The sequence below is a fragment of the Dendrobates tinctorius genome, unplaced genomic scaffold, assembly GCF_039654945.1.
Source record: "Dendrobates tinctorius isolate UK_male_01 unplaced genomic scaffold, ASM3965494v1 ptg000105l, whole genome shotgun sequence".
NCBI lineage: Eukaryota > Metazoa > Chordata > Amphibia > Anura > Dendrobatidae > Dendrobates > Dendrobates tinctorius.
The window spans coordinates 10,680,163-10,694,034 of NW_027361773.1; the positions used below are offsets into that span (position 1 = coordinate 10,680,163).

At 47.0% G+C, this 13,872-nt stretch overlaps 1 protein-coding gene across 4 annotated transcripts in view; it reads left to right on the forward strand.

The window, feature by feature from the left end:
- The window catches only part of IL15RA (interleukin 15 receptor subunit alpha), a 157,009-nt gene that overhangs the window by 71,073 nt on the left and 72,064 nt on the right, over positions 1–13,872 (forward strand). For 3 of the 4 annotated variants that reach the window (XM_073589059.1, XM_073589056.1, XM_073589057.1), the window contains one exon: positions 3,099–3,305. In XM_073589059.1, coding sequence (XP_073445160.1) covers positions 3,099–3,305 — 207 coding nt within the window. The remainder of the gene's footprint in view (positions 1–3,098; positions 3,306–13,872) is intronic. The other variant, XM_073589058.1, reaches the window with a different exon arrangement.

Below are 13,872 nucleotides of genomic sequence, written 5' to 3' on the forward strand. Positions count from 1 at the left end.
ATTAGTGGAAGTCTGGGATCCGCACCAAATAGTAGAACAGGGATTTTTATTCCCATTACAAAGTGGAGCGCCAAGATAAATGCCTAACTTCCACTCCATTTATTCTCTATGGAGCTGCTGGGAACAGCCATGCACAGTGGTCAGCAGTTCCATAGGAAATAAATGGAACAGTGATCTATTCTAAAATGGATAAAAGTTCCCCATTCTGCCAGTTGGGGTGGGTCCTAGAGGTCGGACCAACACAGATCAACAAGTTATCACCGGACAACCCCTTTATATCTGAATTCACTGCCAACAGAGCTTTAGGTTTATCTGTCATTTTACATTATATACTATTTCTGCAAAATCACATTTCATAAAACTCTATAGCAAATTGTAGAAGGTGTCTTCTATTTGAGGTTTATTAGGCCTTGTTGTATAATACTGAACTGGAAAAAAGCAGTTTCGAATCCGAGGACGGTGAAATGTGCGTTGGGGCTTCAGCGTGTCTCACGGGTGTCCCTGCACACATCCAGGATCATGTCACAAGGTATCAATCTTTATACATTAGGCATTTGACGCTATTATTATACGCCTTGTACTGATCCATGTTGCCACCAGTTAGGTGTAATCTGATACTCCACTACCTTGTTCTCAGATTATAGGTTTTCCTTAGGGCATCCTTTGATATCACTAGGATTACTTTCCCGTTCACTTACTGGGACAAGCCATAATCTGTTCATCTTCTGCCCTAGTATACCCTGGGGCTTTCCACCTGATAGTTGTTTTAACTTATTTTTAGGCTCATGGTCTTTACTATTATCCCCAGGTTCTGTGCAGACTTCAGCCCTGAGACGCTTCTATTCTGTCTGGCACTATATTTACCATCTTATTATGCCATTATTTTTAGCTGCTATATTCCATCTACCTCACTGTAAATACCCTGTATAAGTTTTGTCTAAATTTATATGTGCAATAAAAATTTGTTATTGTTTATAATCCTCTCTTAATTGTGATATATCTCTACTCTACTTATATTGTATTTAACATAAAAATTATAGTTAATTTATTCTATGTTATTAGTATTTACATATACTTGAGATTCAGTTTTTGGTTTAGCTCTAGGCCTGAGAGGTGTATCCGGTTGGCCACGGTACTGTTTTAGGTTGATGCTACCACTAATATCCCACATCATCCCATCAGAGCCACCGGACTACTATCCCTAATATCCCACATCGTCCGGTCAGCCAGAGCCACCGGACAACTACCACTAATATTCCACATCATCCCGTCACAGCCGCCGGACTACTACCCCTAATATCCCACATCATCCCATCAGCCAGAGCCACCGGGCTACTACCCCAAATATCCCACATCATCCCGTCAGCCACAGCCACCGGACTACTACCCCTAATATCCCACATCATCCCGTCTGCCAGAGCCACCGGACTACTACCCCTAATATCCCACATCATCCCGTCAGCCTGGGGTCAGAATCAGAGCGCTGAGTGGAATGTCTCTAAATTCCATACCGGGGATCCCTTTAAGAGAGGCTTGGTGTCAGAACCAGAGCGCTGAGTGGATTTGCCCTGACTTCCATACCAATGATCTTTTTAATAGAAGCCTGGGGTGAGAATCAGAGCGCTGAGTGGAATTGCCCTAACTTCCATACCAATGATCCCTTTAAGAGGCCCTGGGATCAGAACCACAGCGCTGAGTGGAACGGTCCTAACTTCCATACCGGGGATCCCTTTAAGAGAAGCTTTGGGTCAGAACCAAAGCGCTGGATGGATTTGCCCTGACTTCCATACCAATGATCCCTTTAAGAGAGGCCTGGGGTCAGAATCAGAGCGCTGAGAGATTTGCCCTAACTTCCATACCGGAGATCCCTTTAAGAGAGGCCTGGGGTCAGAATCAGAGTTCTGTGAGATTTGCCCTCTTCCATACTGGGGATCCCTTTAAGGGGGGCCTTGAGTCAGAAACAGAGTGCTTGGTGGAATTTCCATAACTTCCATACCAATGATCTTTTTAATAGAAGCCTGGGGTGAGAATCAGAGCACTGAGTGGAATTGCCCTAACTTCCATACCAATGATCCCTTTAAGAGGCCCTGGGATCAGAACCACAGCGCTGAGTGGAACGGTCCTAACTTCCATACCGGGGATCCCTTTAAGAGAGTACTGGGGTCAGAATCAGAGTGCTGTGAGATTTGCCCTCACTTCCATACTGGGGATCCCTTTAAGAGGGGCCTGGAGTCAGAAACAGAGTGCTTAATGGAATTGCCCTAACTTCCATACCAATGATCCCTTAAAGAGACCCTGGGGTCAGAACCACAGCGCTGAGAGGAACGGTCCTAACTTCCATACTGGAGATCCCTTTAAGAGGGAAGATGTGCCTATGGGATGGAGGATGCGTGATGGGTATATGGGCATGGGAGGGGAGATTTATTTTGGTCATGGGCTCCCTGCTCCTTTCTGGGGGGCAGACAATGGCTGGAAGCTTATGTTTCCGGGGATGCTAGATTTCTCCCACCTAGTCACTGTCTGCTGAGGTGTCGTGGAGTGAGAAAACTGTTGCTCATAGCAACAATCACAGCTCGGCTTCTTTTTTTAACAGCTCTGGTGAAATGAAAGATGCTTAGTGATTGGTTGCAAGGTAAACTGTTGCTCATAGCAACCAATCACAGCTCAGCTTCTTTTAAACAGCTTTGGTGAAATGAAAGATGCTTCGTGATTGATTGGTGATACATACACACACACACACACATTCAATTTTATTTGTAGATAGGTTGATGTGAATACCTTTCTGCCTAGTGATGACAAAAGTATTCTCAGAGTGACACCTTTATTGGCTAACCAGAAAATATATGTTTGCAAGCTTTCAGAGTACAGAGGCTCCTTCAGGCAGGATTACACAGATAATCTTCCTGAAGAAGAATCTTCTGTGCTCTGAAAGCTTGCAAACATATATTTTCTGGTTAGCCAATAAAGGTATCCCTCTGAGAATACTTTTGTCATCACTGGGCAGAAAAGTATTCACATCGATTTTTCTGGCTAACACAGTACCACAATATATTTTGTTATTGAACATCATTATTTATAATGTGAAACTTTTTCTCTAGAAGCAAGTTCAAGTCATGTTTCCACTTCATCATCCACAACAGAAAGATTTACAAGAATGTCATCCACTCCAACAGTCAAGATCCCTGAGACACCCCATTCTACCCATGGAAAAGTTACACAAACATCACAAATTACTGCACGTACTCCCATGACCAGGCTTTCCACTGAGAGGCATCACACTGCTCCAGGAAGAACACAATCTCCAGGTTAGTCAATAAAATTCCTCCTACAAGTTTATTGAATATAAATACATTCATACTGTATAAATATGTATAGCATGTTGGCTCAGTTCTTAGAACTGTAACCTTGCAACGCTGGGAGTCTTGGGTTCAAATCCCACCAAGAACAGCATCTTGTCATGTCGGACACGGTTCGCACCAGGTTGTCCGGCAGACAGCGGTAATACCCCATCCTACCACTTTGTTCTCAGCGGCGCCGGTTGGTCTTCTGATCCAGCTTGGATTGGGTTAACCAGGTTGTTAGTCTGGGTGAGGGCTTAGCCACGCCCCCTGCCTTTAAATTGTCCTGCGTGACTATGGGCGTCGCCAACTATAGCTCTTGCCTTGTGCTAGCGTTACCGGTCTGAAGGGGGCGTCTTAGGAGCATACAATATCTGGTGTAGTATATTCCGTTGTTATTATTTGGTTGCCCTTGCACCTTATTGTTTTTTCTTGTATGTACGCAGTGTGGTGCGTTTCCCTTAGGCCTCTTTCACACTTCAGTTATTTGCATCAGTTAAAATCCGCCAAAAAGGCAGACAAGCAGATCCGTTCTCAACTGATGTGAACGGATGGCACAGGATCCGTTTTTAGACGGATCCAGAAAATGACGAAATTTAAAGGAACTGCTGGTGAGAGAGAGAGAAAGAGAAAATTTTTTTCTTGTCCGGCACCCAGACAGATTATGGGGTTAATTCAGTGTCTGGAGGTTCCGCCGTCAAAAAAAACGTTGCAGGCTCCGTTTGGAAATCTTTGAGGATGATGACGGGCACTAACATTGTGGCGGATCCTCAAAAAAACGGATGCAACGGACGGCAATCAGTCAGGATCCGCCAATAATGAAAGTCAATGGGGAAAAAAACGGATCCGCAAAGAAAAATGGCGGATCCGTTTTTTTTCAAAATTGGCGGATCTTGACTGATTGTCAAAAACGGAAGTGTGAAAGAGGCCTTACCCTTGTCCATACTTATTTGTGGGGTCTGGTCTCTTCACTGGGTGAAGGGTGGTGGGTTCAGCTTAGGGCTGGACAGGAGACAAGGACATGGTGGAGGCCCAGGCAGGCACACCTTCAGTGTAAACCCTTGGTTAAGGGAAAGTCAGGGTTTCCTCTAGTCTGAGGGACACCGCAGGGGCCCCGGGGTTCAGCCTAGAGTTACCTAAGCTTCCCGTGACACATCTGCAAGGAGTTTGTATGTTTTCACCGTGTTTGCGTAGGTTTCCGCCTGGTGTTCCAACTTCCTTCCAAACTTCAAAAATATACTGATAGGGAATTTAGATTGTAAGCCCCATCGGGGACAGTGATGATGTGTGTAAAGCGCTGTGGAATTAATGGCGTTATATAAGTGTTGGGCGTCGGGTTCCTGTCACTGCATAGCGGGAATCCCGAGCCTTGCTTCCAGCGGTCTCCCATTCCTCTCCAGCCACAGAGGAGGTTGCTCAGCAGACTCGTCGGTCCCGGCGCTCTGCCCAGACTAGCTCCGTGGGTTTGGTTGCTGCTGCCACCTCTGGCCCAACTATAGCAACGCATGCTGGTCAGCAGCGAGTCTCTCCAGGGACTAAGTCCTCCTGTCTGTCCACTGAGCATACCCGTGGAGTGATTTCCCATTGGAGATCGAAGATCACGTGCTCAGGTCCTTCTCCAGCTCGGATTGGTCCATCCGAAAAGCCAGGAAGGTCACAGAAGCACACGGCTATAAAAGGTTCGCATGGCCACTCGGCCATGCGCTAGTATAGACTGCATTATCAGACTATGAGGAGTGAGTATTGTATGCATGTATGAATGTCTCTGGTGAATGACTCATTAAGAAACCCCTACCCTTGGTACGCATGTGTTGTGCAGCATAGCCTGTTAAGCGCACAGGCTTAGGTGAAGGTAGGACAGAGTCTGAGACAGGCATCAGTCTCCATCAGTGACACTCCGTAGTCAGCGTCTATAGCGGCATCCGCAGTTGTGACGCCACGCGCTCAGAAGGTCTAGAGGGACTCTGACCCCGTGTCATTGGGGCAGAGTTCTGTGACCGCTTTCTGTGCGCTCATTGGCTGGGCTCTGTGAGCTAAACAGGCTTCGGCATTTATGTTCAGCGGTAGTGCGGTTCTGTGAGTTAACAGCGTTCGCTCCTGTTCACACTGGGTGACGTTAACCCCCGTGTGACCTTTCCACACCGCTTTATACTCCTGCCATTACCTTGCAGCAGTGTACCACCTCTGCACGGTGGACCCTAGGCTGCGAACGCACCTACTATTATTTTATAATTTGGTGCGTTCCGCCAACCCTAACATTATACTAGCGCCAGGATCTGGCTAGTAACGGTGGACGAACAGCGACTGCTGCAGTACATCCGGCAGCTGCAGGGCAGGTTGGCGGTTCTCGAGCGTTCAGCCTCAGCTGCGGATGTTACTGCGGTCGCTGTTCAGGCAGCCTCAGAGGCTGTCTCTCATGTGACCACTGCCATCCCTGCCCCGACTTTGTCCCGCCTCCCGTGCCCGAGAAGTTCTCGGGTGATAGGGGAAGAGTCTTGAGGAGATCATTTGCATATTCCCAGTGCCTTCTGGGATAAGTGGAGTCTCCGCGAGCTCAACGATCACTGGGTTTTGGCCGTTGCAGCTGAAAAGAGGAAATCGGAAAACCAGGGGAAGAGTCTTGAGGAGATCATTTGCATATTCCCAGTGCCTTCTGGGATAAGTGAAGAGTCTCCGCGAGCTCAACGATCACTGGGTTTTGGCCTTTGCATCTGAAAAGAGGAAATCGGAAAACCAGGGGATGAGTCTTGAGGAGATCATTTGCATATTCCCAGTGCCTTCTGGGATAAGTGAAGAGTCTCCGCGAGCTCAACGATCACTGGGTTTTGGCCGTTGCAGCTGAAAAGAGGAAATCGGAAAACCAGGGGAAGAGTCTTGAGGAGATCATTTGCATATTCCCAGTGCCTTCTGGGATAAGTGAAGAGTCTCCGCGAGCTCAACGATCACTGGGTTTTGGCCGTTGCAGCTGAAAAGAGGAAATCGGAAAAACCGCACGCCGAATTTGGCTCATCTTTCATCGTTTTTAAGAAATCTCAAGATGGAAGAGGCCAGGAGCCATTTGGTGAGCTGCATTTCTTGCTACATGTTCACAGATTTACCAGTGGAAAAGCCAAACATCACATGCCACAAATGCAAGCTTGTGTCCCTGTTGGAGGAAAAGTTGCAAAATCTCGAAGAGAGGTTAGCTACGTTGAAGATCATTAAGGAAGGTGAAGAGTTCTTGGACAGAGCAGAATTATCTCTTCATGTTACAGAAAGAGAAGAAATTCGAAGTGCACCTGAAGAAACAGAGGAATGGAGACAAGTGACCCAGAGAAGCAGGAGGATCAGGAGGCAGTCAGCACCCATACTGCTCAGAAACCAGTACCAGGCTCTCACGCAGGAAAACGATCAAGAAATACATCAGGATAAGACTTTGCCAACAAACAGCAACCTTGTACGCAGTCAGCACCCATACTGCTCAGAAACCAGTACCAGGCTCTCACGCAGGAAAACGATCAAGAAATACATCAGGATAAGACTTTGCCAACAAACAGCAACCTTGTACGCCTTCAGAGTCCTCCTGGATGGAGAAAGAAAAATGTTGTGAAGAAGAAACGGAGAGTGGTGGTCATGGGGGATTCCCTGTTGAGAGGAACAGAGGCCGCTATCTGCAGATCGGATATAACTTCAAGAGAAATGTGCTGTCTTCCAGGTGCAAAAATTAAAGATGTGTCTGACAGGATAGCAGGACTCTTCAGACCTACAGATGACTACCCATTCCTGCTACTACATGTGGGGACAAATGACACCGCAAGAAACGACCTGGAAACCATCTGCAGAGACATTGAAGACTTAGTCAAGAAAGTGAAAGAACTGGGAGCGCAGGTGGTCTTCTCTTCCATCCTCCCAGTGGATGGCCATGGAACAAGGATGTGGAATAAGATTCTGCAGGTGAACAACTGGCTACGTCGATGGTGCCGTCAGCAACGATTTGGATTTCTGGATCACGGAGTGAACTACTTATACGATGGACTACTTGCTAGAGATGGGGTGCACCTTACGAAGACTGGAAAGTATGTATTTGGAAGTCGCCTTGCTACACTTGTAAGGAGAGCTTTAAACTAGAACAACATGGGAAGGGAAGCAAAAGACCAGAAAAAGCCATACACCTGACAAATGCTATTGAGAGCTCTGCTATTAGAAGTGGAAAGGAAGAACAAAGACAAAAGAATCTAATTAATAAAAATATTGGAGAAAGAGAAACCAATCACAAACTAAAATGTTTCTATACTAATGCACAAAGCATGGGCAACAAACAAGGAGAATTGGAACTACTAACACAGGAAAAGAAATATGATGTCATTGGAATCACTGAAACTTGGTGGGACAATACACATGATTGGAATACAAGACTAGAAGGATACAACTTATTTGCAAGAAACAGACTTGATAAACGAGGAGGGGGTGTTGCATTGTATGTTAGAAACACGTATATCTGCACAGAGATTGAAGCTTCAGAGACTGGGAGTTCTGTGGAAACTGTTTGGGTAAGAATACAAGGACAGAACAATGGAAAGGACACCATTGTAGGCATTTACTACAGGCCGCCTGTGCAAGCTGAAGATATGGATGAACTCTTTATGCATCAAATGGCCAAGTTCTCCAAAAATTATGACATAGTTGTCATGGGAGATTTCAACTATCCAGACATTTGTTGGGAATCTCTCTCAGGCAAAACTAACAGGTCAAGGAAATTCTTATCCTCTCTTGCTGACAACTTTATCTTCCAAAAGGTAGGTGAGAAAACAAGGGGAACTGCTACCTTGGATCTAATCCTTATAAACAGGGAGGAAATGGTTGAGGAGGTAAAAGTGGCTGGGACCCTAGGAGGTAGCGACCATGCTATTTTAGAATTTTGGCTAACTAGAGGTGGAAGACCTGTGAAGACTCACGTCAAGGTTAGATTTCAGAAAGGCAGATTTTAAGGGATTCAGAAAGAGAATTGGAGGGATCCAATGGCTGGATATCCTAAAAGACAAAAATGTCCAGGAGGGATGGGAAATCTTGAAAAATGAAATTCTCAAAGCACAGTTGTTAACAATTCCGAAAAGAGGGAAGAATAGGAAGCATTTAAGGAAACCAGGATGGATGAACACAGAACTTAAGCACATGCTAAAAAGGAAGAAAAAAATGTTTATAAAATGGAAAGAGGGAGGCATATCTAAAGAAGAATATAATGCTGTCTGCAGAACCTGCAGGGCACAAATCAGATTATCTAAAGCTGAAAATGAATTGAGGCTTGCAAGAGATGTCAAAAGCAATAATAAAGGATTTTGGGGATATGTCAAAAGTAAAAGAAAAGTCAAAGATGCTATAGGATTTTTACAGGGTTAAAATGATGAAATGGTAAGACAGGATGTTGAGAAGGCTGAACTTTTAAATTCCTATTTTGCATCTGTTTTCTCTCAGAAAGGAAATGTAACATCAACTGTTATTCACTGTCCTATTAAGGGAATAGAAGAATCCAGGATATCTATAAACAGAAAGATAGTGAGGAAACACTTAGCTAACCTAAATGAATTCAAGTCTCCAGGTCCAGATGAATTACACCCCAGAGTACTGAAGGAGATAGCAGAAGAAATTTTTGAACCCCTCTCCATAATCTTTGAAAATTCTTGGAGAACAGGAGAAGTGCCAGAAGACTGGAGAAGAGCAAATGTTGTTCCTATCTTCAAAAAGGGGAAGAAGGTGGACCCAGGCAACTATAGGCCGGTGAGTCTGACTTCTATACCAGGAAAGATCTTTGAATAAATTATTAAACAACATGTATGTCAGTACCTGGATAAGAATGAAGTGATTAAACAGAGTCAGCATGGCTTTGTAACTAATAAGTCATGTCAGACTAACTTAATTTCCTTCTATGACGGAATTACTGATTGGGTGGATCAAGGAAATGCTGTAGATATAGTATATCTTGACTTCAGCAAAGCATTTGACAAAGTCTCTCATACAATCCTTATTGAAAAAATGACTAAGTATGGAATGGACATGGCAACTGTTAGGTGGCTTCATAACTGGCTTAGTGATCGGACCCAAAGAGTGGTCGTAAATGGCTGCACATCCAGTTGGAAGAATGTCTCAAGTGGGGTACCACAGGGCTCTGTCCTGGGCCCTGTATTGTTCAACATCTTTATCAACGATTTAGATGAAGGAATTGAGGGTAAACTGATTATATTTGCTGATGACACAAAGTTAGGAGGGATAGCTAATACTAGAGAAGAGAGAGAGAGGATTCAAAAAGATTTAAATAAACTGGAGAAGTGGGCAGCAACTAACAGAATGGTTTTTAACAGGGAGAAATGCAAAGTACTACATCTGGGCAATAAAAATGAAAAAAGCATATATAGAATGTGAGGAATATGGCTAAGTGACAGCACATGTGAAAAAGACTTGGGTATACTAATAGATCACAGACTGAATATGAGTCAACAGTGTGATGCAGCAGCAAAAAAGGCAAATGCAATTCTAGGATGTATTAACAGAAGCATACAGTCTAGATCACGTGAAGTCATTATTTCCCTCTACTCCTCTTTGGTCAGACCTCATCTGGAATATTGTGTCCAGTTTTGGGCACCACATTTTAAAAAAGACATCAACAAACTGGAGCAAGTTCAGAAAAGAGCGACCAGAATGGTGACCGGTCTGCAAACCCTGTCTTATGAGGAAAGGTTGCAGGATTTGGGAATGTTTAGTTTGCAAAAGAGAAGACTGAGAGGAGACTTAATAGCTGTCTACAAATATCTCAAGGGCTGTCACATTGTAGAAGGATCAACTTTATTCTCATTTGCACAAGGAAAGACTAGAAGCAATGGGATGAAACTGAATGGGAGGAGACACAGATTAGATATTAGAAAAAACTTTTTGACAGTTAGAGTGATCAATGAGTGGAACAGGCTGCCACGAGAAGTGGTGAGTTCTCCTTCAATGGAAGTCTTCAAACAGAGGCTGGACAGACATCTGACTGGGATGATTTAGCGAATCCTGCTTTGAGCAGGGGGTTCGACCAGATGGCCCAGGAGGTCCCTTCCAACTCTACGATTCTATGATTCTATGATTCTGCTTCTTGTAGGGGTTTCGTGAGCCAGTGCTCTATACAGCTGGAGCTGCTGGCAGCACGATTCCCCTCCGAGCAGGCCAAAGTGGGATTTATTATTTCCCTCTTGTCGGGCAGGGCTTTCGAGTGAGCCACACCACTATGGGAGCGTGGTGATCATATGGTGCAGAGTGCCTCACGATTCTTGAGCACTCTGAAGCAGGTCTTCCTGGGACCACGAGTCACCCATGACACCGCGCTCCGGCTGCTGGCATTGTCACAGGGCTCGTCCATGGTCAGCCACTTTGCCATCCAGTTCCGGACGCTGGCCTCGGAGTTAGAGTGGCCAGATAAGATCCTCATTCCGGCATTCTGGAGAGGTTTGGCTGGCCATGTGAAGGACACTCTGGCCACCAGGGAGATTCCTGCTAAACTGGAGGAGCTTATCACCGTCTCCACCCGTGTAGACCTTCGCTTTGCCGAGCGAAGGTTGGAGCAGTCCCAGGGTAGGCAGAGGTTTAGGTTGGCACCCAGTTTTGCTAAACCTCTGGAATCTCCCAATCGGGCGTCCGAGCGTCAGGGGGCTTCCCGCGAGGGATCCAGGGCCCAGCCCGCTCGAGCCCCTGTGATCTGTCATGGTTGCCGGCAGTCCGGTCACTTTGCCAACCGGTGCCCACAGCGGCTGGGAAGATGCTCGCCCCTAGTGGCCGCAGGAGGCGAATCACTAGAATTCGCGGCGTTTTCCTTTAAGTTCTCCTTTAAGGGGACTCTTGGGTTTGGTTTTTCCACTCTGGCGGTGGAGGTTTGCATGGATTCCGGAGCGGAGGACAATTTTATGTAATCTGCCTTCGCTCAACGGCACGCGATACCACTGGTTATGATGTCCAAGCCAGTCACCATAAGAGTAGTGAACGGCGCGGCTCTGCCCTCACAGATTACCCACCAAACCGCTCCACTGTTATTCTCGGTGTCTGCATCTCATCAGGAGATGATATCCCTCCTCGTCATGCCCAAGGGTATCGACCAGATCCTTCTAGGGGTCCCCTGGTTGCGGTATCACTCTCCCCATATAGAGTGGTCCTCGGGGAGAATTCTTGGTTGTAGTAAGTCATGTGAGGGTAGATGTCTGAGGGAGTGCGTCCAGGTTGCCTCCACCGAGGTCCCCAAAGATCTTTCCTCCCTTCCCAAACACTATCGACAGTATGTGGACATGTTCTCCAAAAAGGCGGCGGAGACCCTTCCACCGCATCGCCCCTATGACTGTCCTATTGACTTCTTGCCTGGTGCTGAGCCTCCCCGGGGTCGAGTCTATCCCCTATCTTTTCCGGAGACAGAGGCCATGTCTCAATACATCAGGGAGAATCTGGCAAGAGGATTCATTAGGAAGTCAGTGTCACCAGCGGGGGCGGGATTCTTCTTTGTCCAGAAGAGGAGTGGGGAACTTCATCCTTGCATCAATTACAGGGGTCTTAACGCCATCACCGTTAAGAATAAGTATCCCCTGCCCCTGATATCGGAGCTGTTTGATAGGCTACGGGGAGCGAGAGTGTTTACCAAACTTGATCTGCGGGGGGCTTACAACCTGATTCGCATCCGTGATGGGGACGAATGGAAGACTGCATTTTACACCAGGGACGGGCACTATGAATACCTGGTGATGCCCTTCAGGCTCTGTAATGTCCCAGTCGTCTTCCAAGACTTTGTGAACGTTATTTTCCGGGATATGCTTACCACCTCGGTAGTAGTCTATCTGGATGATATTCTCATCTACTCTCCAGATATTGACTCCCACCGGAGAGATGTTTGCAAAGTTTTCAACCTCCTGCGGGCAAACTCCCTCTATGCCAAATTGGAGAAGTGTGTTTGAGCAGGAGTCCTTGCCTTTCCTGGACTATATCATCTCTGCCCAGGGTTTGGGCATGGATCCTGCTAAGCTACAGGCGGTGAAGGATTGGCAGGAACCCCATTCTCTCAAAGCGGTGCAGCGCTTTATGGGGTTCATAAATTACTATCGCCAATTCATCCCCCACTTCTCAACTTTGGTAGTGCCCTTGGTAGCCCTCACCAAGAAGGGTGCAAACCCCAAGTTGTGGTCGGAACCTGTCTCCAAGGCCTTCTCCTCTATTAAATCCCATTTCGCTAGCGATCACATTCTACATTGCCCCGATGTGGATAAACCATTCATTCTGGAGGTGGATGCCTCTTCCGTCGGTGCTGGAGTGGTCCTGTTCCAGAAGGACTCGCAAGGTCGGAAGCACCCATGCTTCTTCTTCTCCAAGACCTTCACACCAGCGGAGAGGAATTATTCCATCAGGGACAGGGAGTTGCTAGCAATGAAGTTGACCTTTTCAGAGTGGAGACACCTCCTGGAGGGGGCTCGCCACCCTTTCCAGGTGTTCACCGACCACAAGAATTTGGTCTATCTACAAACAGCCCAGCGGCTGAATTCTCACCAGGCCAGATGGTCCTTGTTCTTCTCCTGATTCCACTTCACCCTACATTTTCTCTCCGGGGAGAAGAACGTCTGGGCAGATGCTCTCTCCCGCTCCGTGGTGTCTTCGGAGGAGGAGCCTCGGCTGATAGTCCCATCTGAGAGCCTGAGGACCATGGCTCCGGTCGCCCTCGAGTCTGTACCTCCGAGCAAGACTTTTGTACCTGCCCGTCTGTGACCGGAAGTCCTCTCTTGGGCTCATTCATCCAGGGTGGGTGGACATTTTGGGACCAAACGGACCTCTGAGCTTCTGGCGAGGACGTACTGTGGCCGCCTATGGCCCGTGACATCAGGGACTATATTCAGGCGTGCGTCTCTTACACCCAGAATCGGTCCTCTCGGCAGCGGCCCGCTGGGCTACTCTACCCCCTGCCGGTATCGGACAGGCCCTGGGAGATGGTCGGTATGGACTTTGTGGTGGGACTGCCCAAGTCCAGTGGCAGCACCATGATTTGGGTTGTCACCGACCATTTCTCCAAGATGGTGCTGTCATGGTCACGTGTGTCTGGACGCAGATGATACCGCAAGGCGGACCCATAACACACGTGACCCTGGATACAGCGCCTCCAGTGGGGCGAATTTAAATAATAAAACGTGCAGATGGATACACCGCCTCCACCTGGCGAATTTAGGTATTACACGTTAATATACATTCTGGAAACCCCGCCTCCAGTACGGTGAATTTAAATAATAAGGGGGACCTGGGTCACATTAACAATGGTGGGCCCTGCAATAGGGAATGGGGACATTGAGACCACCTGCACTCCCCTGAGCCAGTGTCCCTGCACTCCTCACATTCCCTATACAGGCTCCGCACCTGTCGCCGCACGCGAACCTTAAACCCTTGCTCGCCCTGATCCTAAACCCTCGCTAGGGAATTGGTCGGTGCGGAGACTAATCCCACCACTGCACTAACAACACACATGAGGGAAAAAGACAATACAGGGGGACACCACTTAGCTTTATGC